Source organism: Mauremys reevesii, linkage group 15 (assembly GCF_016161935.1).
Source record: "Mauremys reevesii isolate NIE-2019 linkage group 15, ASM1616193v1, whole genome shotgun sequence".
NCBI classification, from domain to species: Eukaryota; Metazoa; Chordata; order Testudines; family Geoemydidae; genus Mauremys; species Mauremys reevesii.
The window spans coordinates 1,013,685-1,040,232 of NC_052637.1; the positions used below are offsets into that span (position 1 = coordinate 1,013,685).

Consider the following 26,548-nt stretch of genomic DNA (forward strand, 5'->3'; position numbering starts at 1 on the left):
TGCTGTGATTCGGATTCAAGCCCTGTCATTTTGCAGTGTGGACGTGGCTCAAGCCGCAAATCTGAGTCAGAAGGCCTGTGTGTTGCCATTAGCAGGGCAGGGAGACCCGGGTCTGGCAATCGTAAGGTTGGGTTTACAATGCAGTGTGGACGCTCCAAGCCCGGGTGCCACCAGTCCACAAGCAAGTCTACAAACACCAAGTCCACAAGCCCGGGCTTAATGCGCCGCCGTGTAGACGTAACCCGGCCTAGCACTGTCAACACCTGGGGCTATGTCAGGAGAACTGCGTCGCTCAGGGAGGTGGATTTTTCACACCCTTGAGCGAAGTATCTGAGTCGACCAGGCCTGAAGCTCATGAGCTGCAAAGGGTTACACTGAGCCTGAGCATGTGCAGACAGAGGCGCCTACAGGGAGTTTTAGCTGCAGCTGCAACCGTGAAAATTTAAAGAGAGAAAACTGCTTAAAAATAAACACGGGTAATTATCCGTTGAAACTGTAAACCAATAAAACCCCAATGCTGCCAAGCCTGGATTGAGAAGTTTGGTGCACTCCTGTGCTGAATAATTACACAACCCCCAGATCTGTCTATTGGTCCACTGATCCCCCAGACGACTCTAGCCCCGCATGGCCCCAGCTACCCATTGCCATTCATACAGACCTGAGCTCGTTATTCTGCCTGATCACCTATCTCCCTGTGCTCCCACTGTCCCTCCCATCTAGGCCGGAGGTTCTCAACCTTCCGTGCACCGTGGACCCCCCTGCTGACAACAAAACTTACTACACGACCCCAGGGAGGGGGATCGAAGCCTGAGCCCACCCCAGCCCCGCTGCCCCGGGTGGCGGGGGTGGGAGGGCAAAGCTGAAGCCCTTCTGCCCTGGGCGACACGGCTCAGGCTTTGGCTTCGGCCCCGGTCGCAACAAGTCTAACGCCGGCCTTGGTGACCCCATTAAAAGGGTCTTTTGAGGTTTGAGAGCCCCGATCTAGGCCAAGGTGTCCCGCCTTGCGTTGAGCTGCGACGCTCTGCGTAGTTCCCCAGCCCTGACGCAGGGCTCTGGGTAAGCTGGGATGCCTGACCCCGCTCCCCAACAGAAGTTGGTCCAGTCAAAGCTCTCACCTCCCCACCTGGGCTATCGTCTAGCCAGGGCATCTCTCGGGCTGCCCAAGGGGGAAGTCCCTGGGGGCAGGGCCAACCAGAGGGGGGCAAGTGGGGCAATTTGCCCCAGGCCCCGGGCCCCGCAGGGGCCCCCACAAGAGTTTTTCGGGGCCCCTGGAGCGGGGTCCTTCACTTGCTCCGGGGGCCCCGGAAAACTCTGGCGGGGCCCGGGACCCTGGAGCTTCTTCCGCTCTGGGTCTTCGGCAGCAATTCGGCGGCGGGGGGGTCCTTCTGCTCCGGGACCCGCCACCGAAGTGCCCCGAAGACCTGCGGTGGGGGGGTCCTTCCTCTCCAGGACCCACCGTCGAAGTGCCCCGAAGACCCGTAGCAGGGGGTCCTTCTGTCCCGGGACCCACCACCGGCGGGTCTATGGTGGCAATTCAGCAGCGGGGCCCCCACTGCCGAAGACCCCAGGCCCCCTGAATCCTCTGGGCAGCCCTGCCTGGTACTGTCCCCCCAGCCAGCCCCGCTTGCTTTGCCCCTGTTGGCTGCGGTCGTGGGGCGAGGTGTCTGCCGCTGGGCCCACCAGAGGGCTCTGGTCGTCGCTCGGGGCTGGGATCCTGCCCCCTCTCTGCCCCTCTCCCTGGGTTTCCTGTGCGCCGCGGATCGGCGGCTGAACTGCCCGGGAGCCACCCCGGGGGGAGCCGGAGACACCCCTCCGCAAAGCCCCCTCTGTGCCCAGCCCGGGCGGGGGCTCTGCAGCCAGCCCCGGGCTCTGCCCGCTGAGCCGGGCCCTGCAGGGCGGGGCTGAGAGGGGAGAGGCGGCGGGAGCAAGAAGCGGGGAGGGAGGGTCCCAGCCCCCAGCCCTGCCCGGATCCATCGCTGCAGCGGCCCTGGGTGGAGCGGCTTGCCTGGGCTCAAGGTAAGGAGCGGAGAGAGGAGAAGCCAGTTGCTGCCCCTGCCCGCTGAGTCCCCGGCGGGGTGCTGGGGGGGGGCTTCCCTCCTAGGCGCTGGGACTAGGGGGGCCGCCGCCGCCGCACCCCCTGGCTTGAAGGGCTTCCCATCATCTGCAGGGTTTGCTGTTTGCTTCAGTGACTTTCAGCCCCCCCCCCCCATACAAATTGTTCCCGCACCCCTGTAGGGTGGAAAGTCTCTATCCAGGGAAAATAGGGCCCAGCTGGGGAGCCTCAGCAACCCCATGTGGAGAAGAGCCCCCCCCAATACTCTGGGGGCACTAGGCTGCAGGCCACATGTGCTGCAGGTAGGGGCCACCTAGGTGCCAGCCTCTTGGGGCGGTGGCATTATTATGCGGACCCCTTTGAAATGCCCCCCCCGCCAAATCCAGCACGCAGCCCCCAACCACGAGGCAACTCCACAACCCCCACCCCCCTTCAAGGGTCACTTAGAGTGACTGATGCCTTGGGACCTACCAGATTCATGGTCCATTTTGGTCAATTTCACAGTCATAGGATTTTTAAAATCCTAAATTTAGTGATTTCAGCTATTTCAATCGGAAATTTCAGGGTGCGCTAATTGTAGGGGTCCTGGCCCAAAAAGGAGCTGTTGGGGGGGGGTCTCAAGGTTATTGTGGGTGGTGGTGGTACTGCTACCCTTACTTTTGCGCTGCTGCTGGCAGTGGCGCTGCATTAAGAGCAGGAAGCTGGAGACAGTGGCTGCTGGCTGGGAACCCAGCTCTGACGGCAGAACCACCGCCGCCGCCAGCAGAAAGGGTGGCATGGTACGGTATTGCCACCTTACTTCTGCGCTGCTGCTGGCAGGGTGCTGCCTTCAGAGCTGGGCGCCCAGCCAGCAGCTGCTGCTTCCTGGCCACTCAGCTCTGAAAGCAGCAGTGCAAAAGTAAGGGTGGCAATACCGCACCCCACTAAAATAACCTTGCGACCCCCTCCCCCCTGCAACTCCCTTTGGGGTCAGGACCCAATTTGAAAAATGCTGGTCTCTGCCGTGAAATCTGTATAGCATAGGGTAAAAGCACACCAAAGACCAGATTTCACGGTCCGTGCTGCGGTTTTCATGGCTGTGAATTTGGTAGGGCCCTACTCATACCCTCTCTCACACCTCTGCCGTGCGCTTGTGTATGCATGGGCAGACAGCTGCTGTATTTTCCACAGTTTTGATCTGTTGTTGCTTAAACTGCGGGAAAATACAGCTGGGAACATTGCAGCACCTTTAGCTGGACACAGAAACTTTTAACAGTGGATAGCCCAGCGTATTGTGAGAATAAAATGAAAATCTTTAGACCCACGTTAAAAACAAACAAACAAACAAACAAAAAACCTGGCAGATTAAATTATTTTTCTGGCAACTAGCAAATCCATAAAAAAACTGGCCAAGCCAGTCAAATATGAACCTGGTGTTAACTCTATGCCAACAGAAGAGTTCTCTCTCCCGTCGGCACAGTGTGTCTTCACCGGACGAGCCCTCCGAGAACTTTCGGCAGCTGCAATTGGACTTTCTCTGCCCTGTGCTGGCTGGCTGTTTGCTCCAATCCTCCCACTCCCCTCCCGCCTGGTCTACACTTAAAAAATGTCACTCCCTCAGTACCGTACTGAGGTTGCCCTAACTCCCGGTGTGGACGCGGCTAGGTAGATGGAAGGATTCATCCGCGGACCTAGCTGCCGCCTCTCGGAGAGGTGGAGGGACGACCGCGATGGGGGGGAAAACACCAAAACAAAAATAAGATGTAGGAGATGTAGGAAGCGGCAGCCTAGCTGCAATGCAACAGCTGGATGCAGTGTAGCCGTACTAGGGATGTAAATATTGGTTTAAAAAGTTAACTATTAAAATTATATCATTTAACCGGTTAACCGTTAACAGAACTGGCTCGGGGGGGGGGCTAGCTCGGGGGAGGGAGAGGGAGGCTGGGGGCTCACTCCGACACGGCCAGAGCTGGGGTCCGGGGCTGGGGTCCGGCCAGCGCAGCCAGTGCTGGGGTCCGTCTGGCTGGCCAGCCCGACGCAGCTGGGGCTGCTTCAGCCAGCGCGGTCGGGGCTGCGATCCCTCCCCCGGGTCCTGCGTGGGGCCGCCGGGGTTAACGGTTAAGGTTGGTTAACCGGTTAACTTTTTATATCCCTAAGCCAGACACACAGTCTCTTCATCTCAGCATCGCCACGCCCCTCTATCCCTCACCACCTCCCCTCCCTTTCCTTTCCATTTAGCCGATCCCCGCCTAGCTGACCCCTCCTCTGCAAAAAAAAAACCCATCAACCCACCATGGCATTAGGGTGCCATTTGCCACCACCATGTTGTTTGCGCTGTTTGTGTGTTGTACCCCTTCCGCACACTATCTGTCTGGTCTTTTGAAACAGGAAGGTCTGTGGGGTAGGGAGTAGCCTTTGGTTCTGTGGTTGGACAGCACCTAACCAACCCAGGTGCTTTGCTAATAATAAATAACAGGTGGATTTATTTTGGAGCATTTAAATACAACACAGAATCATAGATTATTAGGGTTGGAAGGGACCTCAAGAGATCATCTAGTCCAACTCCCTCCTCAAGGCAGGACCAATCCCCAAATGGCCCCCTCAAGGACTGAACTCACAACTCTGGGTTTAGCAGGCCATTTGAGGCTAAACCTCCTAGGCTCTGTTTTGAGCAGGGGCCGTGGAGATGAGGAGAATCCCATGTTACCATTTTAAAACTGTTAGAGTTTGATCAATTCCAGCACCTTTGGGGCTGGAAATTTTACATTTGACAGAGAGAATTCCTAGGTCAGGCGCTTTCCTCTCCGTCGTCTGGTGAAAATCTGTTTGGACGCAGATATGTTATGAGAGTTGAGTCAGTGTCTCTTGTGCGGGAACATGGATTATTTCCCCCTTTGATAAGGTTTGTTTCCTAACGGAGGAGCTGAGCCCGGTAACGCACACACATTTGTTTGGGATTGTGTGAATGGTTCCATTAAAGTTGTTTAATTTAATGAGACAGTTTGAAAATATCTCAGTCCTGGTGTGGGAGCGGCGTTGTGCTGGAATAAAAAGACAAAGGCCGGGATCTTTAAATTCAGGAGCCTAAATTTAGGCTCCTGAATCCATATTCAGGCACCTGGGTAAGTGGCCTATTATCAAAAGCTCGGGGCACTGAGAACTGAAATCCAGTGACGCCCGCCCGGGACTTGTAAAAACCAGGATTCTTACTCAGGATACGGCTCGAGGAGGCGAACTTTAGGATGGTATTTTTAAAAATCGCATCTTGCGTGTTACGTCCGAGTCTCGAGTTTCTGTCTGCAGGGAGCGTGAAGGGGAAATTGGTACAAAATGGACTAAAGCCGCTGCTGAAACGTCCCCATTTCCGCTTCTCGCCTGACAGGCTGCAGAAGAACATCCATGTTTCGCTCCAGGTTGTCCTGTCCTCCTGGAGGGCAGGAAAAGGGAATGGCTGCAGCAAAGGCAGTGACCTTCGAGGAGGTGGCTGTGTATTTCACCGCGGAAGAGTGGGCTCTGCTGGACCCCACTCAGAGAGCCCTCTACAGGGACGTCATGCAGGAGAATTATGAGAATGTGACCTGGCTGGGTAAGTCACTATGGGCGTTTCCCATCTACTCGGGTTGCAGGGCCTCGCTGGCAAACATAGGGCTGGGATCTTCCCAGCAGCTTCTGTGTAACGAGGAAAGAGGGGCTCTGTAACCAGCCCTGATCTCTCCTGTTCTCTCTTCCCCTGGGCAGGATTCCCCATCCCTAAACCTGACCTGATCTCCCACATGGAGCGAGGGGAACAGCTGTGGGTGCACCAAGCAGGTATTCCCTCCCTTCCCCCATCCTCTGTGCCATGGTATCGATGCTGAAGCTCGGGAGTTTCCAGCTGTGGGGAGGAGTTTGGGGAAGATTCAGCTACTGAGTGTTCAGCTGATCCAAAAGCTTCTGCCTATGTGACAAACCCTTTGCCGATCCCCTTTCCCCCGGGGCCCCTCCCTCCCCAGCGCAGTGAGTAACTCATGCTGGGTTCTCTCCTTCCCCCTGCAGGTGATGGGACAGCCAGTGAGATCGAGGAGGAGAATCCCCAGCAGGGAGGCCCTGAGTTGGCAGAACCAGATGGGAGGTTCTCAGGAAGGTCCCAGGGGAACGTTTGCCACGGAGAAGCTAGCGAGAGTCAGAGCAGGTCGGAGGAGCAGTGGGGAAAACTGCCCGGGGGGAGAGAGGGTAAATCCTCTCCTGAAGAGGGATGTTTCAAGAAACTCAAACAGCTCCTGGACCTTAAGGGGAAGCACAACAGAGGGACGGGAAATGCAGGCACTGAACGTGGGCAGGTCTCACAAGAGATGCTCTTTCCGGGAACCCTCCCAGAAGACGCATCCCACAGGTGCGGGCGAAGCCTCCAGCAGAGCTCGGTGCCTCCAGAACATCTGAGCAGGACCCCCCATCGATGTCTCCACTGTGGGAAAAGCTTCCGCTGGAGATCACATCTTCTGAGACATCAGACGGTGCACAAGGATGGGAAAAGCTCCAGCTCCGACGCAGCCCGCACCACCCAGCAGAGAATCCTCTCGGGGCAGAAACCCTGCCAGTGCCCCGACTGCGGGAGAAGCTCTGATCGGCAGTCGACCCTCATGGCACATCAGAGCCTCCACACAGGAGAGAAAGCCTATGGGAAAGGCTTTGCTGACAGCTCCAGCCCTCTGAGGCTTCGGAGACTCTACTCGGGCGAGTGCCCCTATAAATGCCTCGCTTGCGGGAAAGCCTTCCGTGTCATTTCCAAGCTACTGGAGCACCAGGCCACCCATTTCCTGGGGGAGCCTTTTGAATGCCCCGAGTGTAGGAAATGTTTCCCCAGCAAGGCCCTCCTCCTCTGGCACCAGAGATCCCACATGACAGAGCGGCCCTACAAGTGCCCCGACTGTGGGAAGAGCTTTGTCAAGACCTGGAACCTGACCAAACACCAGTGCTGCCACTCGGGGCAGAGACCCCGTCAAAGTGCTGAGGGTAGGGAAAGCGTCCATCTGTGCTCACACCTGTCTCACCAGGAGGGACCTGATGGCACGACCCTGCCGGAGCGCCACAGAGCAAAGAGACTCTACCGCTGCCTCGACTGCAGCAGGACGTTTAGCCGGAGCACGGACCTTCTGGTCCACCAGAGCACCCACACAGGTGAGCAACCCTACAAGTGCCCGGACTGCGGGAAGGGCTTCATCTGGAGCTCCAGCCTCACGGCTCACCGGAGAGTCCACACGGGCGAGCGTCCCTACCCGTGTCCCGACTGCGGGAAGGGCTTCAGCCGGAGCTCCCACCTCAAATCGCACCGGAGAGTCCACACGGGCGAGCGACCCTACCCGTGTCCCGACTGCGGGAAGGGCTTCACGACCAAAACAGCCCTGAGCACTCACCACCGGAGCCACACGGGCGAGAGACCCTACAAATGCGCTGAGTGCGAGAAGAGCTTCAGCCAGAAGGCGCATCTGGTGCAGCATGAGAGGACTCACCTGCAAGGCAGACCCTATGAATGCGCTGAGTGTGGGAAAAGCTTCAGCCAGAACGCCTACCTGGCCAAGCACAGCCGGATCCACTGCAGGGAACGGCCCTGCGTCTGCACGTACTGCGGGAAGGACTTTGGTGACATCTCCGCCCTGCTCCGACACAAGCGCACCCACACAGGGGAGCGGCCTTACCAGTGCGCCGAGTGCAGGAAAGGCTTCAGACGGCGGGCACACCTGGTGCAGCACCAGAGGACGCACTCCGGGGAAAAGCCCTACGTCTGTGCCAACTGCGGGAGAAGATTCACGGAGAACTCCACCTTGATCAAGCACCGGCGGATCCACACCGGGGAGAGACCCTACAAATGTGAGGTGTGTGGGAAAAGCTTCCGCCAGCGCTCCAACCTGGCCCAGCACGCCTGGGTCCACTCAGGAGAGAGACTCAGCCAAGACCACGGGGGTAGCCGCATGGACAGCACGGCCTTGCCGGAGCGCCACGCAGCAGAGAGACCCTACCGCTGCCTTGACTGCGGAAGGACTTTCAGACGGAGCACGGACCTGCTGGCCCACCGGAGAGTCCACACGGGCGAGCGACCCTACGCATGCCCTGACTGCGGGAAGGGCTTCAGCCAGAGCTCCCACCTCAAATCGCACCAGAGAGTCCACACAGGTGAGCGACCCTACCCGTGTCCCGACTGTGGGAAGTGCTTCAGCCGGAGCTCCCACCTCAAATCGCACCGGAGAGTCCACATGGGCGAGCGACCCTACGCATGCCCTGACTGTGGGAAGGGCTTCAGCCGGAGCTCCCACCTCAAATCACACCAGAGAGTCCACACGGGTGAGCGACCCTACCCGTGTCCCGACTGTGGGAAGTGCTTCAGCCGGAGCTCCCACCTCAAATCACACCAGAGAGTCCACACGGGTGAGCGACCCTACCTGTGTCCCGACTGCGGGAAGGGCTTCAGCTGGAGATCCAATCTCACAGCTCACCAGAGAGTCCACACTGGGCCAGCTGATTAAGGGCTGGGCAATACCTTTGGCTGTTACCCTTGGATACAGGTGAGACAATTACGGCGACGACCTATGAAATCCTGGACAAACCTTACTGAATTTTGGTTTAACACCTCTGGGGTTCATGCAAATGGAGTTAAAAATGCAAATGTTTCTGTGCTCAGTGGGGTTGTTTGGAACTCCATTATCAAGAAGACAGGATTAATACAACTGCTGGGACATACACAGCACTTGGAAGGAACTTTGTGCAATGGGGGTAAAGCGGATTTTCTAGGAAATCCCTGCGGGTGAGGGGAATGCATGCCACCCTTTGGAAGGGAAGCCCTGGGGAGAGAAACCAGTTGTCTGCTAATTACCTGCACCTGGAAACTCCAGCTCAGCAACCCCTGGACTGTATGAAGGGTGAGCTAAACGTGTCGGAAGCCGGCTTGTGAGCTGAAGCTATGATGAGCTTGAAGGCACGAGGCCCCTTTGGTGGGGCTCTGAAGGACTTCTCCTACCAGAGCCCACATGAGGGTCGGGGTCAAATCTGGAGAGCTTATTCGCAGGCATGTAGGATCTGTGATTGGTTTGACTGTTTCCTCTGCAGTGGAACAAAATAGGCTTCCACAGGAAGTGCTGTGTGGTACCTTTATAACTGGGCAATTCCATTGGGTACAATCCCGGAGGGGGAAAGCAAGCGGGCCTGTTTAGGCAACACGGGTGTCAGGTGGAGCCCCCCTCTGCTCCTTCCACCTATGGCCCGAGTGCCCCCCACCCCGCCTGGAGGAGCTGAGACCCTTCCCTGCTCAGAGGAGCCCCAGGCCAGCCGGATCCCCCCCAAACTGCGCTGCACCTCCCAGGCTGGCCCAAGCAGCGCAGCAGCGCTGGAGCGCTTCCGCGCTTCCCCGCCGCCCTCCTCCTCCCTCTGGTCCTCCGGCTCCGGCATCGGCGGCGCGGCATCGGCGGCTCGGCCTCGCTGGAGCGCGGGCGGGCGCCCCGGCGCGGACCGCGGCGCGGCGGCGCAGCGCGCCTGTGCGCGCCTGCGGACCGAGCGCGGGAGGCGCGGGACCCGCGCAGGCATGCCGCGCGGCAGCAGGCAGCTCGTTCGCCCTCCCGACGCCCTGCGCACGCACGCGGAGCTCCACCCGCAAAAATGACGCGCCTCCCCCCCAGCCGCCCGCCGCGGGCGCTTGGCCCGCTGGTGCCTAGAGCCGCCCCTGGCACCTCCCCAGACCCCAAGTCGCTCTGTGGGAAAAGCTCTTGTCTCTTCTCTTCTGGAAGAAGAACCTGCACTTTTGATATGCGCCACGTAGGTTCCTGGGGCGGCTAAGCAGGTGGTATGTGTTACTCAGCTTCCCGGGTTCATCAGTAATCTCTCTGGAGTCAGGGAGATTACTGATGAATCCAGGAAGCTGAATAGCACATACCGCTGCCTCCTCGGCCGCCCCGGAACCTGCATGGGGCATAATAAGCAAAAACTTCCCCTGCCAAACCCCGTAACTGGCGTGCGGCAGCAACCTCCCCTACTGTATTATACCCACCGCCCATGTTAGGCCGTCTCTCTGTTCTGGGAATTACACAGGGAAGGGTTTGGCCTGGGAACACAGGCTCAGACTTTTGGTTTTGCCGGTGGAGGCCGGGCCTGCAGGGGAAGAGGCTGAGCAGGGTGGGGCCTCGGGGGGGAGGGGAGGGGCAGGGCCTTGGGGGGAAGGGGCAGAGTAGGGGTGGGTCCTCAGGACAAGGGGCAGAACAGGGGCAGAGCGCCAGGGCCCACAAAAGATTAATCCGGCCCTGGGTGCTGAGGCACCCCCTATTTTTTTTTCAGGGGGTGCTTGAGCCTTGGAGGACCCACACAGTTGGCATCTATGCCTGGGAATACCCCGGTTAGAAGGGAGAGAGACCCGGAGCCAAGACAGGTGCTGGCCACGGAGGGTGGAAGGTTGAAAGCGGGTGCCCTTGCTGAGGGGCAAGAGAGGTGCAGTTCATAGAATATCAGGGACCTCAGGAGGTATCTAGTCCAACCCCCTGCTCAAAGCAAGACCAACCCCCGACAGATTTTTACCCCAGTTCCCTAAATGGCCCTCTCAAGGATTGAGCTCCCGACCCTGGGTTTAGCAGGCCAATGCTCAGACCCCAGAGCTATCCCTACCCCTGAGCTGCGACAACTGGCTCTTAGACTGCTGTCCCTTTGCGGGTGGGGGCTGTTTGGTTTCTGCCTGTACAGCACCTAGCGCAGTGAGGTGCTACTCCATCGGAAGGGCTCCTCGGTGCTCTAATTATCTTCTCTGGGAGGTGGCGGGCAGCAGCAGGGGTCAGGGAGGGGACGGATAACCAAGCGGGGAAGATGGGACGTCACATTGAGGACTAAGCAGCAGGGTCCGGCAGTCAGGGCGTTGAGTTGGGCCCAGGACAGCTGGGCTCTGTTTCTGTTCTGCTGCTGACCTCCATGATGTCCAGGTGGGCCATTAATTGGCTGAGCACAGCACGATCTAACGTTTGACTGGATGGCGTTTGTCTCTCTATGGGAATGGTGGTGGGGGGGGGGAGCCTACAGAGACCCGGGATGGGGGGGTGCATACAGATTTCCTGGCAAGGGGGAATGAGGGTACACAAACATCGAGCATGAGGAGCTCATGGGGAGCTTGGAGCTATGCAAGGAGCCTGCAGTGGGTGCTTCTCACTTGGCCTAGAGGAGCAACGAAACGTGGAACCAAATGGATCCCTAGTGCTGTGTCTACACTGCAAGGGACGCCCAGGTGCAGACTCAGGTTTGAGTCCAACCCCCCCTTCCATCTACACACAAATATCTGGGGCTCAGACCTGGGGTCCTAGGGCCCTGCAGGGCTGGAAGGGCCAAACCCAGCCAGGATCCAGGGTTCAAGACTCCGATCCCAGAGACACTTTCCTAGAGGCCCTGTTTCAGCCCAATCCAGGCCCATTGGGGTGACTCCTCTTCCTTCAGGGCACAGGACTCCGGAAGTGGGGAGACCCCAATGACCCCTCCTCTCCCCCAACTGGCAGCCCAGAGCCTGGCCTGTTTCAGGCAGAACCAAGCCCATGGGGCCACCCCAGCCGTTCTAAGGGGATGGAAAAGCATGGAGACACTGCGATCCCACTACTCAAGAAATCCCAGGGTCAGGGTTTAGCGGGAGTTAAGAAATCAGCTGTTGTGGTTACAGGGTGTCGTGTTAACCCCTTCTCTGCTAGGGTGACCAGATGTCCCAATTTTACAGGGACAGTCCCGCTATTTGGGGCTTTATTACCCCCCACCCCCATCCCGATTTTTCACACTTGCTATCTGGTCACCCTATTCTCTGCTGGCAGCCGCTCTCTCAGGAAAAGGCTGGTTTCTGCAGGGTCAGGGGTGCTGATCCCAGCTGAGACTTTAATTATCCTCTGGGGGTGGTGCATGGTGGAGGGGGCAGACAGCCTGTCATCCCCATGCAGGACAAGGCAGATAAAGGGGATGCCCAGGGGGGTAACAGAGTCCTCGTCACACTCTGGCTTCAGTGCTGGAAGCTGGCAGGGGCATCTGGATTCCCAGCCCATCGGGTGGGGCTTGTCTCATGCAGGTTCCTTCCTGGGTATGGTCAGCTGCAGCATTTCAGGGCAGACAGGGCCGATTCAAACGTAACTATGCAGTCAATCCAACCCATCCCACCCGGGAGTGAGCCGGGTGAGGTTCCAGCTGGCAAAGACCGTGCGCATCCCATTAGATTTCCCCACCTCCCATCCAACCTCATCCACCTGTTACCCCTTGTCTTTTGAACTGTAAGCTCTTTGACTGTCAGCCACTAAGGACCTCAAGATACAGACTGTGGTGCATCAAGGACTGCATTGGGAGGGCAAGCTAGCACTTCAGGTGTGGTGGGGGTTTCTGATCCTGCGAGCAGGCTAGGGGCTCTAGGGAAGCTTGCAGTCAGAGTCAGGCCGCAGAAAGCCAGCTTAGTGCAAGGGTGAGTTGTTCCTCTCGGTCTCAGAGAGCAGCCTGCTTTGTCTCTCTCTGTTTTTGGTTTGTTGTGTATGAGCCACACTGAATTCTACGAAATGAAGTTGTGTTACACAGCAACCTTCCACTGAGAGGATTTATGCTTTTATTGACTGTCTCGGCGTGTATGCCCAGAATATAACACAGAGAAGTGCCTAAGACCCATTGAAATCAAGAGGGGAGTCCGTGGTGTAGCACGGGCAAGGCAGGCTGACCGGGGAGACAGGCCTAGAGAGGAGAATGGGAGCATGCGTGAACTACAACTCTGATGTGGCACCGCAGCGAAGATTTCCGTTCTTGGCCAAAATGTTTCTGCATTAGAAATTTCACTGAAAAGTTAAAATTCTCCATGGAGGGGAAAAGACCCCAAAAGAAAACCCTATTTTCCAACCTGCTCTTCTGAAGACTGATTGACGTGGAGTCTCCAGTGCACCATGAGGTCAGATCTCTGGTTAAAGGCGCTGCCTCAGTTGGGGCATGGATTGCGTCGCTTGCCGGCATGGACTCTCCTATGCATTGCAAGGTTGAAACATAGGCTGAAGCTCTTCCCGCAATATGAGCACCTGTAGGGCTGCTCGTCCGTGTGGCCACACCCGTGGGAGAGCAGGTTGGTGCGTCTGATGAAGGTCCTGCCGCAGTCGAGGCAGCGGTAGGGTCTCTCTGCCGCCCGGTGTTTTGGCAGGCCTGTGCCTTTGCAGCAGGGCCCCTCCTCTGGGGCCGGAGAGCGCTGGGACAGGTCGGAGCGCTGGCTGAAGCTTTTCTCCCCCTCGTGGCGTTTGTCAGGCCTCTCTCCCGTGTGGCCCCTCTGGCGCTCAATCCGGGCAAAGGCGTTGATGAATCTTTTCCCAGAGCTGGCGCAGACATGGGGCTTTCCCCCGCAATGGGCTCTCCCGGGCTGCTCCAGGGGTGCCCGCCGGCCGAAGCTTTTCCTGCAGTTGGGTCGCTCCCTCTCATGGGCCCTCTGGTGCACGGTGAGCTTGGCTCTCTGGTTGAAGCCCATTCCACAGTCAGGACACAAAAAGGGGCGCTTGCTTGTGTGGACCCTCCGGTGCATCGCGAGGTTGACGCGTAGGCTGAATCCTTTCCCGCAGTCTGGGCACGCGTAGGGACTCTCTCCCAGGTGGAATCGCCGGTGCTTCATCCGGGCCGAGTTCTCGGCAAAGTGTTTCCTGGATTCTGGACGCAGGAAAGGTTTCCTCTGCAGGTCAGGGCATTTGTAGGGCCTCTCTCCCGTGTGGAGCCTCTGATGTGCCATGAGGGTCGACCTCCGAACAAAGCTTCTCCCGCAGTTGGGGCACTGGCAGGGTTTCTGCCCCGAGAGGATTCTCTGCTGGATGGTGCAGGCTGCGCCGGGCTGTCCTGCTTGGATGTTCTGGAGGCACCAAACTCTGCTGGAGGCTTCGCCCGCAACTGTGGGATGCGTCTTCTGGGAGGGTTCCCGGAAAGAGCATCTCTCGTGAGCCCTGTCCACGTTCAGCACTTGCATTTCCCGATCCTCTGTTGTGCTTCCCCTTAAGGTCCAGGAGCTGTTTGAGTTTCTTGAAACATCCCTCTTCAGGAGAGGATTTACCCTCTCTCCCCCCGGGCAGGTTTCCCCACTGCTTCTCCAACCTGCCCTGACTCTCGCTAGCTTCTCCGTGGCAAAGGTTCCTCTGGGACCTTCCCGAGAATGTCCCATGTGGTTCTGCCAACTCAGGGCCTCCCTGCTGGGGATTCTCCTCCTCGTTCTCACTGGCTGTCCCATCACCTGCTGGGGGAAGGAGAGAACCCAGCATGAGTCACTCCCTGCGCTGGGGAGGGAGGGGCCCCGGGGGAAAGGGGATCGGCAAAAGGTTTGTCACATAGGCAGAAGCTTTTGGATCAGCTGAACAGTGAGTAGCTGAATCTTCCCCAAAGTCCTCCCCACAGTTGGAAACTCCCGAGCTTCAGCATCGATACCATGGCACAGAGGATGGGGGAAGGGAGGGAATACCTGCTTGGTGCACCCACAGCTGTTCCCCTCGCTCCATATGGGAGATCAGGTCAGGTTTAGGGATGGGGAATCCTGTCCAGGGGAAGAGAGAACAGGAGAGATCAGGGCTGGTTACAGAGCCCCTCTTTCCTCGTTACACAGACGATGCTGGGAAGATCCCAGCCCTATGTTTGCCAGTGAGGACCTGCAACCCGAGTAGATGGGAAACGCCCATAGTGACTTACCCAGCCAGGTCACATTCTCATAATTCTCCTGCATGACGTCCCTGTAGAGGGCTCTCTGAGCGGGGTCCAGCAGAGCCCCCTCTTCCGCGGTGAAATACACAGCCACCTCCTCGAAGGTCACTGCCTTTGCTGCAGCCATTCCCTTTTCCTGCCCTCCAGGCAGGACAGGACAACCTGGAGCGAAACATGGAATGGACGTTCTTCTGCAGCCTGTCAGGTGAGAAGCGCAAATGGGGACGTTTCAGCAGCGGCTTTAGTCCATTTTGCACCGATTTCCCCTTTGCGCATTTCCTGCAGACGGAAACTCAAGACTCCGTCATTCGGACGTAACACACGAAATGTGGTTTTTTAAAAATAGCCTCCTCCTCGAGCCGTATCCTGAATACGCATCCTGGTTTTTACAAGTCTCGAGCGAGCGTCACTGGATTTCATTTCTGAGTTCCCAGTACTTTTGATAATAGGCCACTTACCCAGGTGCCAGAATATGGATTCAGGAGCCTAAATTTAGGCTCCTGAATTTAAAGATCCCGGCCTTTGTCTTTTTATTCCAGCACAACGCCACTCCCACACCAGGCCTGAGATATTTTCAAACTCTCTCACTAAATTAAACAATGTTAATGGGACCGTTCACACAGTCCCAAACAAGTGGGTGTGCGTGTTACTGGGCTCAGCTCCTCCATGAGGAAACAAACCTTATCAAAGGGGGAAATAATCTGTGTTCCCGCACAAGAGACATTGACTGAACTCTCATAACAAATCTGCGTCCAAACAGATTTTCACCAGACGACGGAGAGGAAAGCGCCTGACCTGGGAATTCTCTCTGTCAAACGTAACATTTCCAGCCCCAAAGGTACTGGAATTGGTCAAACTCTGACACTTTTAAAATGGCAAAACGTGATTCCTCTCATCTCCACGGCCCCTGCTCAAAACAAAGGCTAAGAAGTTTAGCCTGACACACTTAGAATCAATCAGTTTGTGAGTGTCCACGGAACTGACCCCTAAGTGAGAAAACAATTCTCATCAAAGCGGGGGAAAAATTCAGTGTGTCTGCACAACAATCTTTTATTCAGCTCTGGCAGCAAAGCTACAGCAGAATAGGTGTTTATGAGCCTACGTAAACATTTTTGTCCCAAGGTGATGGAAGTGTTGAAATACTGATGCAGGTTGTAACTTGGCCTGCCACCCCGGCTGCTTCTCAGGAAAAGACCCAGAGGTTTTATCCTGAAACTTTGCCAAACTAAATTCACCCCCTGAGCAGAGACTTTCAGCCCGAAAGATGAACCTAAGCAGTGCCAGGCTGGATCAGAGCTGAGGCTCAGCTAGTAGCACTGAGTGTGGTGTAAACCAGTGGCTCTCAACCTTTCCAGACTCCTGTCCCCCTTTCAGGAGTCTGATTTGTCTTGCGTACCCCAAGTTTCACTTCACTGAAAAACGACTTGCTTACAAAATCAGACATAAAAATACGAAAGCGTCACAGCCACTAGCACTGAAAAATTGCTGCCTTTCTCATTTCTACCATGTAATTAGAAAATGAATCAACTGGACTATAAATATTGTCCTTACATTTCAGTGTATAGTCTATGGAACAGTATAAACAAGTACACTGTCTGTCTGCAATTTTAGTTTGCACTGACTTTGCTAGTGCTTTCGATGTAGCCTGTTGTAAAACTAGGCAACTATCTAGAGGAGTTGACGTCCCCCCTGGAAGCTCTCTCAGTACCCCCATGGGGGGGGGGACGTACCCCCGTTGAGATCCACTGTTGTAAGCAACTGGACAACTGGCTTCACAATTTCAGCCCAACCTTACCTGTCCGTGCGGCTGTGCACTCCAGCTACAGCAGGTTCCAAGGAGTGGCTGCAGAGGAATTCCTCTCCCTGAGGCCCGCCTGTGACTAATGAGGCAGACCTGGTTTGTCCTCTCTCCGCACCGACACCTTGTTCCCAGGAAAGCCAATCAGGCCAGGGATGACGCAGGGAGCAGATCTGGGTGGGCTGGGCAGCTGGGAACCACCCTCTCCACTTATTACTCCTCAGAGAGATGATCCCTGGCCTATGCCCTTGGGGCCTTTGCTCTCCTGTAGCCAAGACCCGGAGTGGGTCAGGGAGGGCAGCAGCTCTGGGACTTGCGGGAGGGGGAGCAGAGATGGGGCTGTTGGTGCAGAGTCACTTTCCTGCCCAGCCCCAGTCCTTCCCCCTGGGTCTCCCCATCACCTGCAGGAGTTGTCCCAGGGCTGCCCTAAGAGGCCAGTTCCCACTCTCTCTGGCTGCAGCGGCTCCTTCAATCTCTCTCTCCAGCTGTGACAGCCCTGCCCAACCCAGGAAGTTCAGTTATCTCCTGATCAGATTCACAGCAGGAAACTCGTGGCCAAGGCAGAGAGATAGGAAGTAGCCCAGCCTTGCTTTGAGCTGTAACCCAGAGCCCTCTAGTGGGGGCAGATCGGGAAACCCTCTTCCCTAGCTCCTCCTGGGGTGACCAGATGTCCTGGTTTTATAGGGAAAGTCTCAATATTTGGGGCTTTGTCTTATACAGGCGCCTATTGCCCCACCCCCGTCCCCACTTTTCACACTTGCTATCTGCTCACCCTATGCCCTCCCCGGGACAGACCTACGACCCAGAAGGGATCTGCCCATGAGCGTTAACAGCTCCATGCCCCTGCGGTGACTTCCTCCCAACACAGATGTGGTCCCAGCCCCTGCCCCGGAGCCAGCCGGTGGGTGCAAACTCTCAGATTGCTGCAACTCCTGACTCCGGGGAGGCCTATGTGGTGCAGGCTCCATCACCCACCTGTTCCATTCACAAACCATCTCCTGGGTTAGTGCGTTCACCCTGTTCACACCCACTTAGCCTCCTGCAAAACCCTCCTTAAGCCTCTCTTGTGCCCTGGGACCTGCAAAACGCTTGACAGCAATGAGGCTGCAGGTGTGCGGAGACCACATCCTACCGTGCTGGGCAGCGGCGTTCCCGTGGGCTCCCTGCTCTGCCTGTCATGGGTACGGATACAGAGATCAAGAGTAGCCAGTGTTATGATGCTTCTGGCTAAGAAATACGGTGATCAAAGGGAAAACTGGACACACCCCCCCCCGGGGTCGGCCCAAGAGCCCCCTCCCTCCTGTGTGCGGGGCTGCTCTGAGCACCCGTCAACCCCTGCAGATGGGGCTGGCCCAAGGCCCCCTTTCCCCACATGCAGGGCCAGCCTGAGATCCCCTGCCCGCCGCCTGCACATGGGGCCATCCCATCCCAAGTCGCTCTCCTGAGCCCTCCCTGCCACACGGGGTGGTGCTGCTGTTTTTCCCCTCCCGCCATGTTCCTCCACACCCCGCTAGGGGTTGCACCCCGTTTTTTTTGGCCAAACTGTGCATTTGTCCCGTTTGTTCTTGCCAACTGATGGCAAGTGCCAAGTTCCCCCCCCACCCCAAAAATTGTCAAGATGGCTGGGACAGGGCCTCTATTAGAGACCAAGCTGACAGGCAATGGAAAAGAGCAGGTTAAAAGCCTGGTATTATTTGTTATTACCTCACATCTGCTACTGCAGGTTTCTGAGCCCTTCCTCTGCCTCATCGGGGACCGATCACTAGCAGAGACTGAACTAGGTAGGACCTCAAGGCTGAGCCAATCTGGCAATGCCTGTGCTCCTCATAGAAAAAGCATCACCTGCTGGCTCATAAGAACGTGTGGTGGCTTCAATACAGTCCCTACTTCCCCAGCATTGGGTTTTTCTGGCTGCAGCTCCAAAGCTGTCCCCACCAGAGGGCTCTGGCGGTGCTAAGGGGAGGCGGCTCCCTCGCTCCTTGTCTCTCTTTCTCCTCGGTTCAGCACAAGTTTCCTGGCTGAGACGGATGCAGCGGCGGCTGAGCAGCTGCTGCCCCTTCAGTGGGGTGTGGACCAGGGGGAGACCTTCATCCAAGCCCCCTCTGTGCCCACCCCAGGTGGGGACTTTCTCCGGTGGCTGGAACCAGCCCCCTGGGGCTCCCCAGGCTCTGCGGACACCAGCTCCTGAGCCGGAGCCTGCAGGTGATGGGGAGACCTGGGGGAACGGGCTGGGGCTGGGCAGGAAAGTGACTCCCCATCTCATCCCCCCGCCCCCCACACACACACATTCTGCCTTCCATGTCTCTGCCAGTCCCAGAGCTGCGGCCATCACCAGCAGACATTCCTGGTCCTGCAAGCGAAGAGCCATGGGAATGGGTCAGCCAGTGGGCAGTTCAGAGCCCCGGCACCTCTGGGCCAGGCAGTTCAGAGCCCTGACAGGGCACCTCTGGGCCAGGCAGTTCAGAGCCCTGACAGGGCACCTCTGGGCCGGGCAGTTCAGAGCCCCGACACCTCTGGGCCTGGCAGTTCAGAGCCCTGACAGGGCACCTCTGGGCCGGGCAGTTCAGAGCCCCGACACCTCTGGGCCTGGCAGTTCAGAGCCCTGACAGGGCACCTCTGGGCCGGGCAGTTCAGAGCCCCGGCACCTCTGGGCCAGGCAGTTCAGAGCCCTGACAGGGCACCTCTGGGCCGGGCAGTTCAGAGCCCCGACACCTCTGGGCCTGGCAGTTCAGAGCCCTGACAGGGCACCTCTGGGCCAGGCAGTTCAGAGCCCCGACACCTCTGGGCCAGGCAGTTCAGAGCCCCGACACCTCTAGGGTTGGCAGCTCAGAGCCCCGGCACCTCTAGGGTTGGCATGTCAGTTATGCATGTACAAAAACTGCTTGAGCCCTGGCACCTCTTTCATTACAAATTAGCCTCCCAGGCCAAGTGGAAGGAGAGTCCAGAGCAGGAGCCATAAATGGGGAGAGAGGTTCCCAACTCCTAGATCCATTCACTTGGTTCTTTCTCTTGATCCTTATTGATCGATGATGACGGATCCCTCGCTCTAATTATTTTCCACTGATTCTAGTCTGCTAATTTATCTGTTTACCATCCCTCTAGAGCAGTGGATCTCAACCTCTTTACCACTGTGGCCTGCACATGCAGCTCTCTGTATGTTACGTTAAGTGGGCCCCATCCACAGAATATAGATAGTACCTGTATGGCCCTGAGGATGGCACATGGGCCACAGCTGTGTGCTGACTGGCCGCCAGCAGCCCCCAGGTTGAGACCCACTGCTCTCGAGTGATTATCTCCCCAGTGTCCAAGCACTGCACATCAGGTGACCAGCTAGCACGTGTGAAGAATTGGGATGGGAATGTGTGGGTAAGAGGTGCCTGTATAAGAGAAAAACCCCCAAATTGGGACTGTCCCTATAAAATCAGGACAGCTTGTTACCCTACCTGCACAAATGCATAAAACATCCATGAGAAAATGTCCTTTTTCTCTCTCCTCCTAATGCCCAGTGGCGAGGGAGATGGTAAGCCCCCGTTTGAATTATTTGTGCTACGGCAGCGGCTCTCAAACTTTTATACTGGTGATGCCGTTCACATAGCAAGCCTCTGAGTGCCACCCCCCCCTATAAACTAAAAAACACTTTTTTTGGGGTATATTTAACACCATTATAAATGCTAGAGGCAAAGCAGGGTTTGGGGTGGAGGCTGACAGCTCGCGACCCCCCCATGTAATAACCTCATGACTGCCAGTTTGAGAACCCATGTCACGGTCAATAAGACTCCGTTGTGGGAGGCACCGCATAACTCCAGCCCTACTCCTGTGAAGACTCTAGCCCCAGCAGCTGTTAACTCGGGCAAGAGGTGCTCATTGAAATCAATGGAAATCTGCTGGGTTTATTTACGTGAGGCTTTCCAGGATCAGGGCCAGAGTTTGTACAGTGCCTAGCGTACAGGCCCCTCCAATGTTGTGTGGCACAAATCATTGCCCCACTGAGTTTGCAGTCGGAGAGGAAGACAGGCAGGAGACAGATGAATGGAGGCTGTGGAGCAGGTACAGGCAGACAGTTGTGTCACATGTGGCTAGATGTTTTTTTCCAAGTGCTCTAAAATCCATACGGGTGGTCAGGTTGTCCTGAAAATTGCCGTGCATCATGAGGGCTAAGGGTAGGGTTAGTGGTGCGAATTTGGGGACATTTGATCCAGCGGTTCCCGAGATTAGGGGGAGCAGAGAGAGAGGAGAATTAGGACACAAGAAGGGTGGCCCAGTTTGGGTCAGCACCAGTTTGGGGCTGAGGAGTTCCCTGCTCCGTCATAGGCTGCATGTGACCTTGGGAATTGGATGCCTAAATTCCTTTACAAATCTTGCCCACCTCCGAGGGGTGTAGCAATGAGAAATACACAGGGTTTAAATTCTCCCTGAGTATTTCCCAGAGCCCCAGGGCTTCTGCTCCACTGGGACTCCCCCTGGTTTGAAAATAATTACCAGAGCTCTGTTCCCGTTAGCTCCAGCTGAATTTAAGCTCCAGCCGAATTTAATGCATTAAAGTTTGGGAGGTGCTTATATACTAGGGTCACAGGACCCTATTAATAGCTAAGAGTCACTCCAAGTGCTGGGGGAAGAAGGGAAGTTGCAGAGGAGCTGAATCAAATCACTAACTTTTTTGCAGCCCCTGATTTTTCAACCTGATTTCTCCAAACTTTTCCTTGGATGCAGGGATCAATTCTGCATCGACGCAGAGAAAAGACGGGGGGATAGATACATGGCCAAGTGGTGGTGACTTGTACTAGGTACCCACCTGCCTTGGAACATCAGCTTGTCATTGCAGGTATTGTCCTTTGAGGGTTCTTGACAAGAAAACTCTTAGTCCAGTGCATGATCTGGCTTGGCCTGGAAAGATCCCTCAGCAGGGAGTAGCCTGCCCCAAGCCCCCCGTGCTTGTTTTAGGGCACTGTTAGAACATGATCTTGGACTACTTTGTAGTCTGTGCAGACAGGGACAAGTTGTGATCAGTATCAGGTCAGCACGCTGTGCTTAAGGGTTTGTCTACATGAGGAATTTGACCGGAATAGATACCCCACAATAGCTTCCTGTGTGGACACGCTTTATCCTGGAAGAATTATCTGGTACACTTCTTCCAGTGTAGACTAGGCCTACGTATAAGACAAGAGACAGACAGATGAACACAAGAAAACAATGATGCAAAAGCAGCCAGCACGATAGGTGGTGTTCTCAGCACATCAGCAGCCTAGTTTGTATCCTGGGACCTGCCCCTAAGGGACAGCCTTTACAACCGTGTTAATAATGTGCTAATTAGCAGTCAATTAACTAACTAATATAGACAAGTCCTTTACACAGGCTCAGCCTGTGTAGCAGTTGGGGCCTGATTCTGATCTCAACTGCACTGATGTAAATTGGGGATATGTCTAGACTACGTTGTTGTAGCTACACAGGCATAACCCTGTAGTGTAGATGTAGCCTGCAATAACGGAACGGGGGTTTGTCAGTGTAGGAACCCCCCGCCCCAAAATGCATTCTTCCATTGACAGCTGTGTCTACACAGGGCCTTAGGTTGGCATAGGGTTTTTTTCACACCCCTGACCGGCATAGCTACACCAAGCTAACTCTTAAGTGTAGACCAGGCCTTGGAGTGGTTCCATTGCAGTTGGTGTGAACAGAGAGCAAAGGGAGAAGCAAATTGTTGCATTCAAATGTCGGGGGTGGGGGCAAATCCTTTTTAATAACCTGAGGCAATGTCTCCCATGGAAAAGAGTTGTGTTCTTAATTTGGATTCACTCCCAATTTCAAATGACCTTGAAAATTCAATTAGAACCCAACAACCTCTCTCTGTCTGTGATACTTTTGGGTTAACTGGGTAGCTACAGGGTGTTATACACTTTGAGAACACGAAAGGAAAACCCATTTTCAAGCATGACCTTAAATCAAACACAGCTTGTTTACCATTCCTACGGGTAACAGCAACGGAGAACATCCTGTTCCTAAAGCCTGGGGTGCAACTTGAACTGCTAACCACAGTCAAAAGCCGAGTTGCTGTGTTTGCACCTTTAACTCAAGGTAAGAACACATCTTTCTTGGTTCTGAGGACATACCCAAGGAGAGCAGTAGGCCAGGCTCCTAGGACTCTCTAGTCAGTGACGCGGGGGTTAGAAATGGCCAAGAGATTTAATCCTTGTGCTGGGCTGAATCACTAACTCCCACCTGTGTGTGGAGATCTCTGAATCCCTTACTTGGACCACTGCACATCAGCTCCCACATGCTAGGCTTTGCCAAAGGGCATCTCCATGGGCATTTCCCATCTGCTTCATGTTACATATCCTCTCTGGCAAACATAGGGGCAGGGTTTAAAATCCCAGCGCCTGTGTAACAGGGACTCCAGGAATCTGTAACCAACCCTGATCTCGCCTGTTCTCTCTCCCCTGAGCAGGATTCCCCATCCTTAAAGCTGACCTGCATGGAGCCAGGGGAAGAGCTGTAGGCACTGGATCTCCAGGGGAGGCACCCGCCCAGGTGAAGAACCAGTTAAACCAGCTCAGGGACCATCTGGGAGAGAAGCCCAGCGCCTGGATTTGCATTGAGTCCTTGAGAGCTTTCCCATGTCTGCCCTTCTCAGCTTTCCCACGTCTGCCCTTCTCAGGTAGCTCATCACCGAACTGGAAGGGACCTCGAGAGATGATCTAGTCCAGTCCCCTGCACTCAGGGCCGGCCGAAGTATTATCTAGACCTTCCCTGGGAGATATTGCAAACACCTGTCCTAGTTTCCGGGCAAATGTTGCCTGGGGCTTTTTACCCTTTCTGCCTGAAAGCAGCTACCAACCCTTGCTCTGCCTGTTGAGATGGGAAGGGAAGCAAAGCAGGATGAGTCCCCTGTGGTGAAGGACTGGGGGATGGTTTAGGCCAGGTTCCCCAATACATTATCTTGGTATAATAGATTCTAAAGCCAGAAGGGATCATCTAACCTGACCTGCATAGCACGGGGCAGAGAATTCCACACAGGAATTGGGTTTTTTTTTGCCCTGTTCCTCCCCCCGATTGGGGGGGGGGAGAATGTCTTATGTGTGGATTCTCTCCGTAAACCAGGGATGGCAACAAGTGCGAACGAGGAGGCAAACCTGCTGTGGGGAAGCCCTGAGTCAGCAGAAGCCGAGAAAGCAGAGGGGCACATTTGCCCGAGAGAAGCCAGTGAGAGTCAGGGTGGGTGGGAGAAAGAGGAGGAAGGAAATCTTCCAGGGGGGAGAGAGGATAAATCTTTTCTCCAAGGAGGAGATGTAAGGCAACTCTGGGTGCAGCAGAGAGAAGGGGAAGGATTCATTGAGAGTGCCCAACCTGATGCCCAGTGGAGCACCCACAAGGCAGAGAAATGCCACCAGTGCCCTGACTGTGGGAAAAGCTTCAACCGGAGCTCGACCCTTAGTGCCCACCTGAGGATCCACACTGAGGAGCGCCCCTACATATGCCCTGACTGTGGGAGAGGCTTCACCCAGCTGGCTCACCTGACTCAGCATCAGGGGACACACTCAGGAGAGGAACCCTATCGCTGCGCCGACTGCGGGAAGGGCTTTGGGGTCAGCTCCCGCCTGGTGGCACATCAGAGGAGCCACACGGGCGAGCGCCCCTACAAATGCCCCGAATGCGGAAAGAGCTTCCGGGTCAGTTCAGTCTTGGTGGTGCATCAGCGAATCCACTCCGGAGAGAGACCCTATAAATGCATCGATTGCGGGAAGAGCTTTAATGTCAGCTCCAACCTCATTAAACATCAGAGGATCCACACAGGGCAGAAGCCCTACAAATGCACTGAGTGTGAGAGGAGCTTTAATGAGAGCTCAGCCCTGATTGCCCACCAGCGGCTGCACAAAGGGGAGCGACCCTACAAATGCCCTGACTGCGGGAAAAGCTTCAATGTCAGCTCCAACCTCCTGGAGCATCAGGGCACCCACAGGGGCCAGAAACCCTACAAATGCCTCGAATGTGGGAAAGGATTCGCCCGCAGTGCTCACCTCTCACAGCACAGCCGGACTCACACAGGTGAGCGACCCTACAAATGTGCCGAGTGTGGGAAAGGATTTGCTGTGAGGTCCCATCTGGCCCAGCACTGCCGGGTCCACACCGGGGAGAGACCCTACAAGTGTGCTGACTGCGGGAAGGGCTTCACGGCCCGTTCGTCCCTGACCACCCATCGCCGGACTCATACAGGAGAGCGACCTTATAAATGCCCCGAGTGTGGGAAAAGCTTCAATCAGAACTCACACCTGGCTCAGCACTGGAGAACCCACTCGGGAGAACGACCCTATCACTGCCCTGACTGCGGGAGAAGCTTTGGGGACAGCTCTGCCCTCATTAAGCATCAGAGGATCCACCTGCAAGAGAAAGCTCGTTAATGCCACCCTGCAGCTACCAGAAAAGCTTTGCTTGGAGCTCAGTGCTTATTACTAGAACTGGGCAGGTAAGGGCTCTCTCAGTGAGGTGGTAATTCAAAAAGAAAAAAAAATCATGTTGAGTTAACCCCAAAACAAAATGTTCCAACATTTTGGGGGGAAACAGAAAAGTTGAAAATAAAAATCCTTTCAAGTTGAACTCTTGTGCTACATTAAACATTTCATTAGGATTTTGAGAGGCTTTAACATCTTTTTTAAAATTAACTTGAAAATTTTCACACCCCAAAATAATTTTGATTTGAAAATGTTGAATATTTTGGCTTTCAGGTTTTTTTTTTGAAGGGGTCAGTTGAAACAATTCAAAATGTTTTGCAATTTTTTCTGTTTCATTGAAGTGAGTGGATCTGCATTTTTCCACACAGAAAAGATGTTTCCAACAAATTTTGCTCAGGTCAGCTTATTACACTTCAGAGAATCCTTGCGGGGATAACCAGGGGCGGCTCTAGAAAATAGGCTGCCCCAGGCAGCGCGGTGTGCTGCGCCGCCCTTCCTCGGTCCCGCGGCGGGTCCCCTCTTCCCGCGGCTCCGGTTGAGCTCCCGCGGCAGGTCCACGGAGCCCGGGACAGCGGACCTCCGCGCACGGCTGCGGACGGTTCGCGGGTCCGGCGGCTCCGCTTGAGCTGCCGCAGTGATGCCTGCGGGAGGTCCAGCCGAGCCGCGGGGACAGCGCCCCTCCGCAGTCATGCCTGCGGCAGGTCCGTCGTCCGCGGCCCGTGGACCTCCCGCAGGCATGACTGCGGCAGGTCCACCGGCCCAGCCTGCCGCCCCCTAGATTTGGCCGCCCTAGGCACCAGCTTGGTTTGCTGGTGCCTAGAGCCGCCCCTGGGGATAACCCTGACTGATGGGAGTAATATCGGTGATATTCAGCTCCTCCCACTGGGAGCAGGCCACCTCTAGCTGATTCCGTGACCCTGGTCTGGCCGCTGAGCCCTTGCTGCAGCCCTGCAGGCTGAGCATAGGACAGGGAAGAGAAAATACCCGCAACCTTCGTTGTTCCCTCTTCTGGGACTCAAGATCCCTCTCCTCCCCAGGCGAGATTCATTCCCTGGGCAGCCCACATTGGTATCAGAGAGGTGGGTAGGAAATTAGGTCCAATTCCATCTCCAGCACTGCCTCCCCACTGCAGAAATTGGATGCTTAATCAGTGCACTAGGTCTTGTTCCCCTTCAGGCAACCTTAAAACTGACAGTGCCCTAGACTCCCTCCATTAGGGGGAGCAATTTCCTGGGGCGAGGGACTCACCTGCTTTACTAATCCCACCCACCATCACCACCAGCTAGCCCCAGCTCTCTCCCCAGCCCAGGTCTTCTCAGGGCACGTCTATGCAGCCGCTAGACACCCAGATCAGGCTCATGGGACTGTTTCATTGCTGTGTAGCCTTCTGGGCTCAGGTTGGGGCTGGAGCTCTGGGACCCTCCCACTCATCGGGGTCCTAAGGCCCAAGCTCCATCCTGAGCCCAGATGTCTACACAGCAATGAAATAGCCCCGCAGTTGAAACCGGCGGGCACAGGCCAGCCATGGGTGTTGAGCTGCTGTGTAGACATACCTGCAGAAGTCTGGCCCTCTAGTCTAATCTGTCACTTTGCTGCATTGGGGTGGAG

At 55.8% G+C, this 26,548-nt stretch overlaps 2 protein-coding genes and 1 pseudogene across 7 annotated transcripts; 2 read left to right on the forward strand and 1 right to left on the reverse strand.

The window, feature by feature from the left end:
* Positions 1 to 5,475: 5,475 nt before the first annotated feature.
* LOC120382933 (zinc finger protein 436-like) lies at positions 5,476 to 9,132 on the forward strand. Its single transcript, XM_039500419.1, has 8 exons — positions 5,476 to 5,618; positions 5,771 to 5,842; positions 6,068 to 6,452; positions 6,558 to 6,684; positions 6,919 to 6,940; positions 7,017 to 7,024; positions 7,195 to 7,500; positions 7,759 to 9,132. Exons 1-8 carry the CDS (start codon positions 5,480 to 5,482, stop codon positions 8,530 to 8,532), a joined length of 1,833 nt encoding a protein of 610 aa, XP_039356353.1. The 5' UTR covers positions 5,476 to 5,479; the 3' UTR covers positions 8,533 to 9,132.
* A 3,199-nt stretch (positions 9,133 to 12,331) lies between these two features.
* On the reverse strand, positions 12,332 to 17,030 carry LOC120382885 (annotated as a pseudogene).
* A 1,478-nt stretch (positions 17,031 to 18,508) lies between these two features.
* On the forward strand, positions 18,509 to 25,085 carry LOC120382905 (zinc finger protein 501-like). 6 transcript variants are annotated; one of them, XM_039500382.1, is made up of 4 exons: positions 18,509 to 18,701; positions 21,210 to 21,321; positions 22,473 to 22,568; positions 22,939 to 25,085. In XM_039500382.1, the coding sequence occupies exon 4, from the start codon at positions 23,594 to 23,596 to the stop codon at positions 24,887 to 24,889; it is 1,296 nt and encodes a 431-aa protein (XP_039356316.1). In that variant the 5' UTR covers positions 18,509 to 18,701; positions 21,210 to 21,321; positions 22,473 to 22,568; positions 22,939 to 23,593; the 3' UTR covers positions 24,890 to 25,085. The 6 variants fall into 6 exon arrangements, with proteins under 6 accessions (XP_039356316.1, XP_039356313.1, XP_039356314.1 ...); XM_039500379.1 differs by having other exon boundaries at positions 21,210 to 22,568; XM_039500380.1 differs by having other exon boundaries at positions 21,210 to 21,748; positions 22,446 to 25,085.
* The last annotated feature ends 1,463 nt before the right edge of the window (positions 25,086 to 26,548 follow it).

Bases quoted from the DNA above. Each gene is read 5' to 3' on its own strand.
- LOC120382933 (XM_039500419.1), top strand. From the start codon at position 5,480: ATGGCTGCAGCAAAGGCAGTGACCTTCGAGGAGGTGGCTGTGTATTTC. The intron at 5,619-5,770 runs GTAAGTCACTAT...TCCCCTGGGCAG, and splicing joins TGAGAATGTGACCTGGCTGG to GATTCCCCATCCCTAAACCT. The intron at 6,453-6,557 runs CAGGACCCCCCA...CTCCAGCTCCGA, and splicing joins GTGCCTCCAGAACATCTGAG to CGCAGCCCGCACCACCCAGC.
- LOC120382905 (XM_039500379.1), top strand. From the start codon at position 23,594: ATGGCAACAAGTGCGAACGAGGAGGCAAACCTGCTGTGGGGAAGCCCT.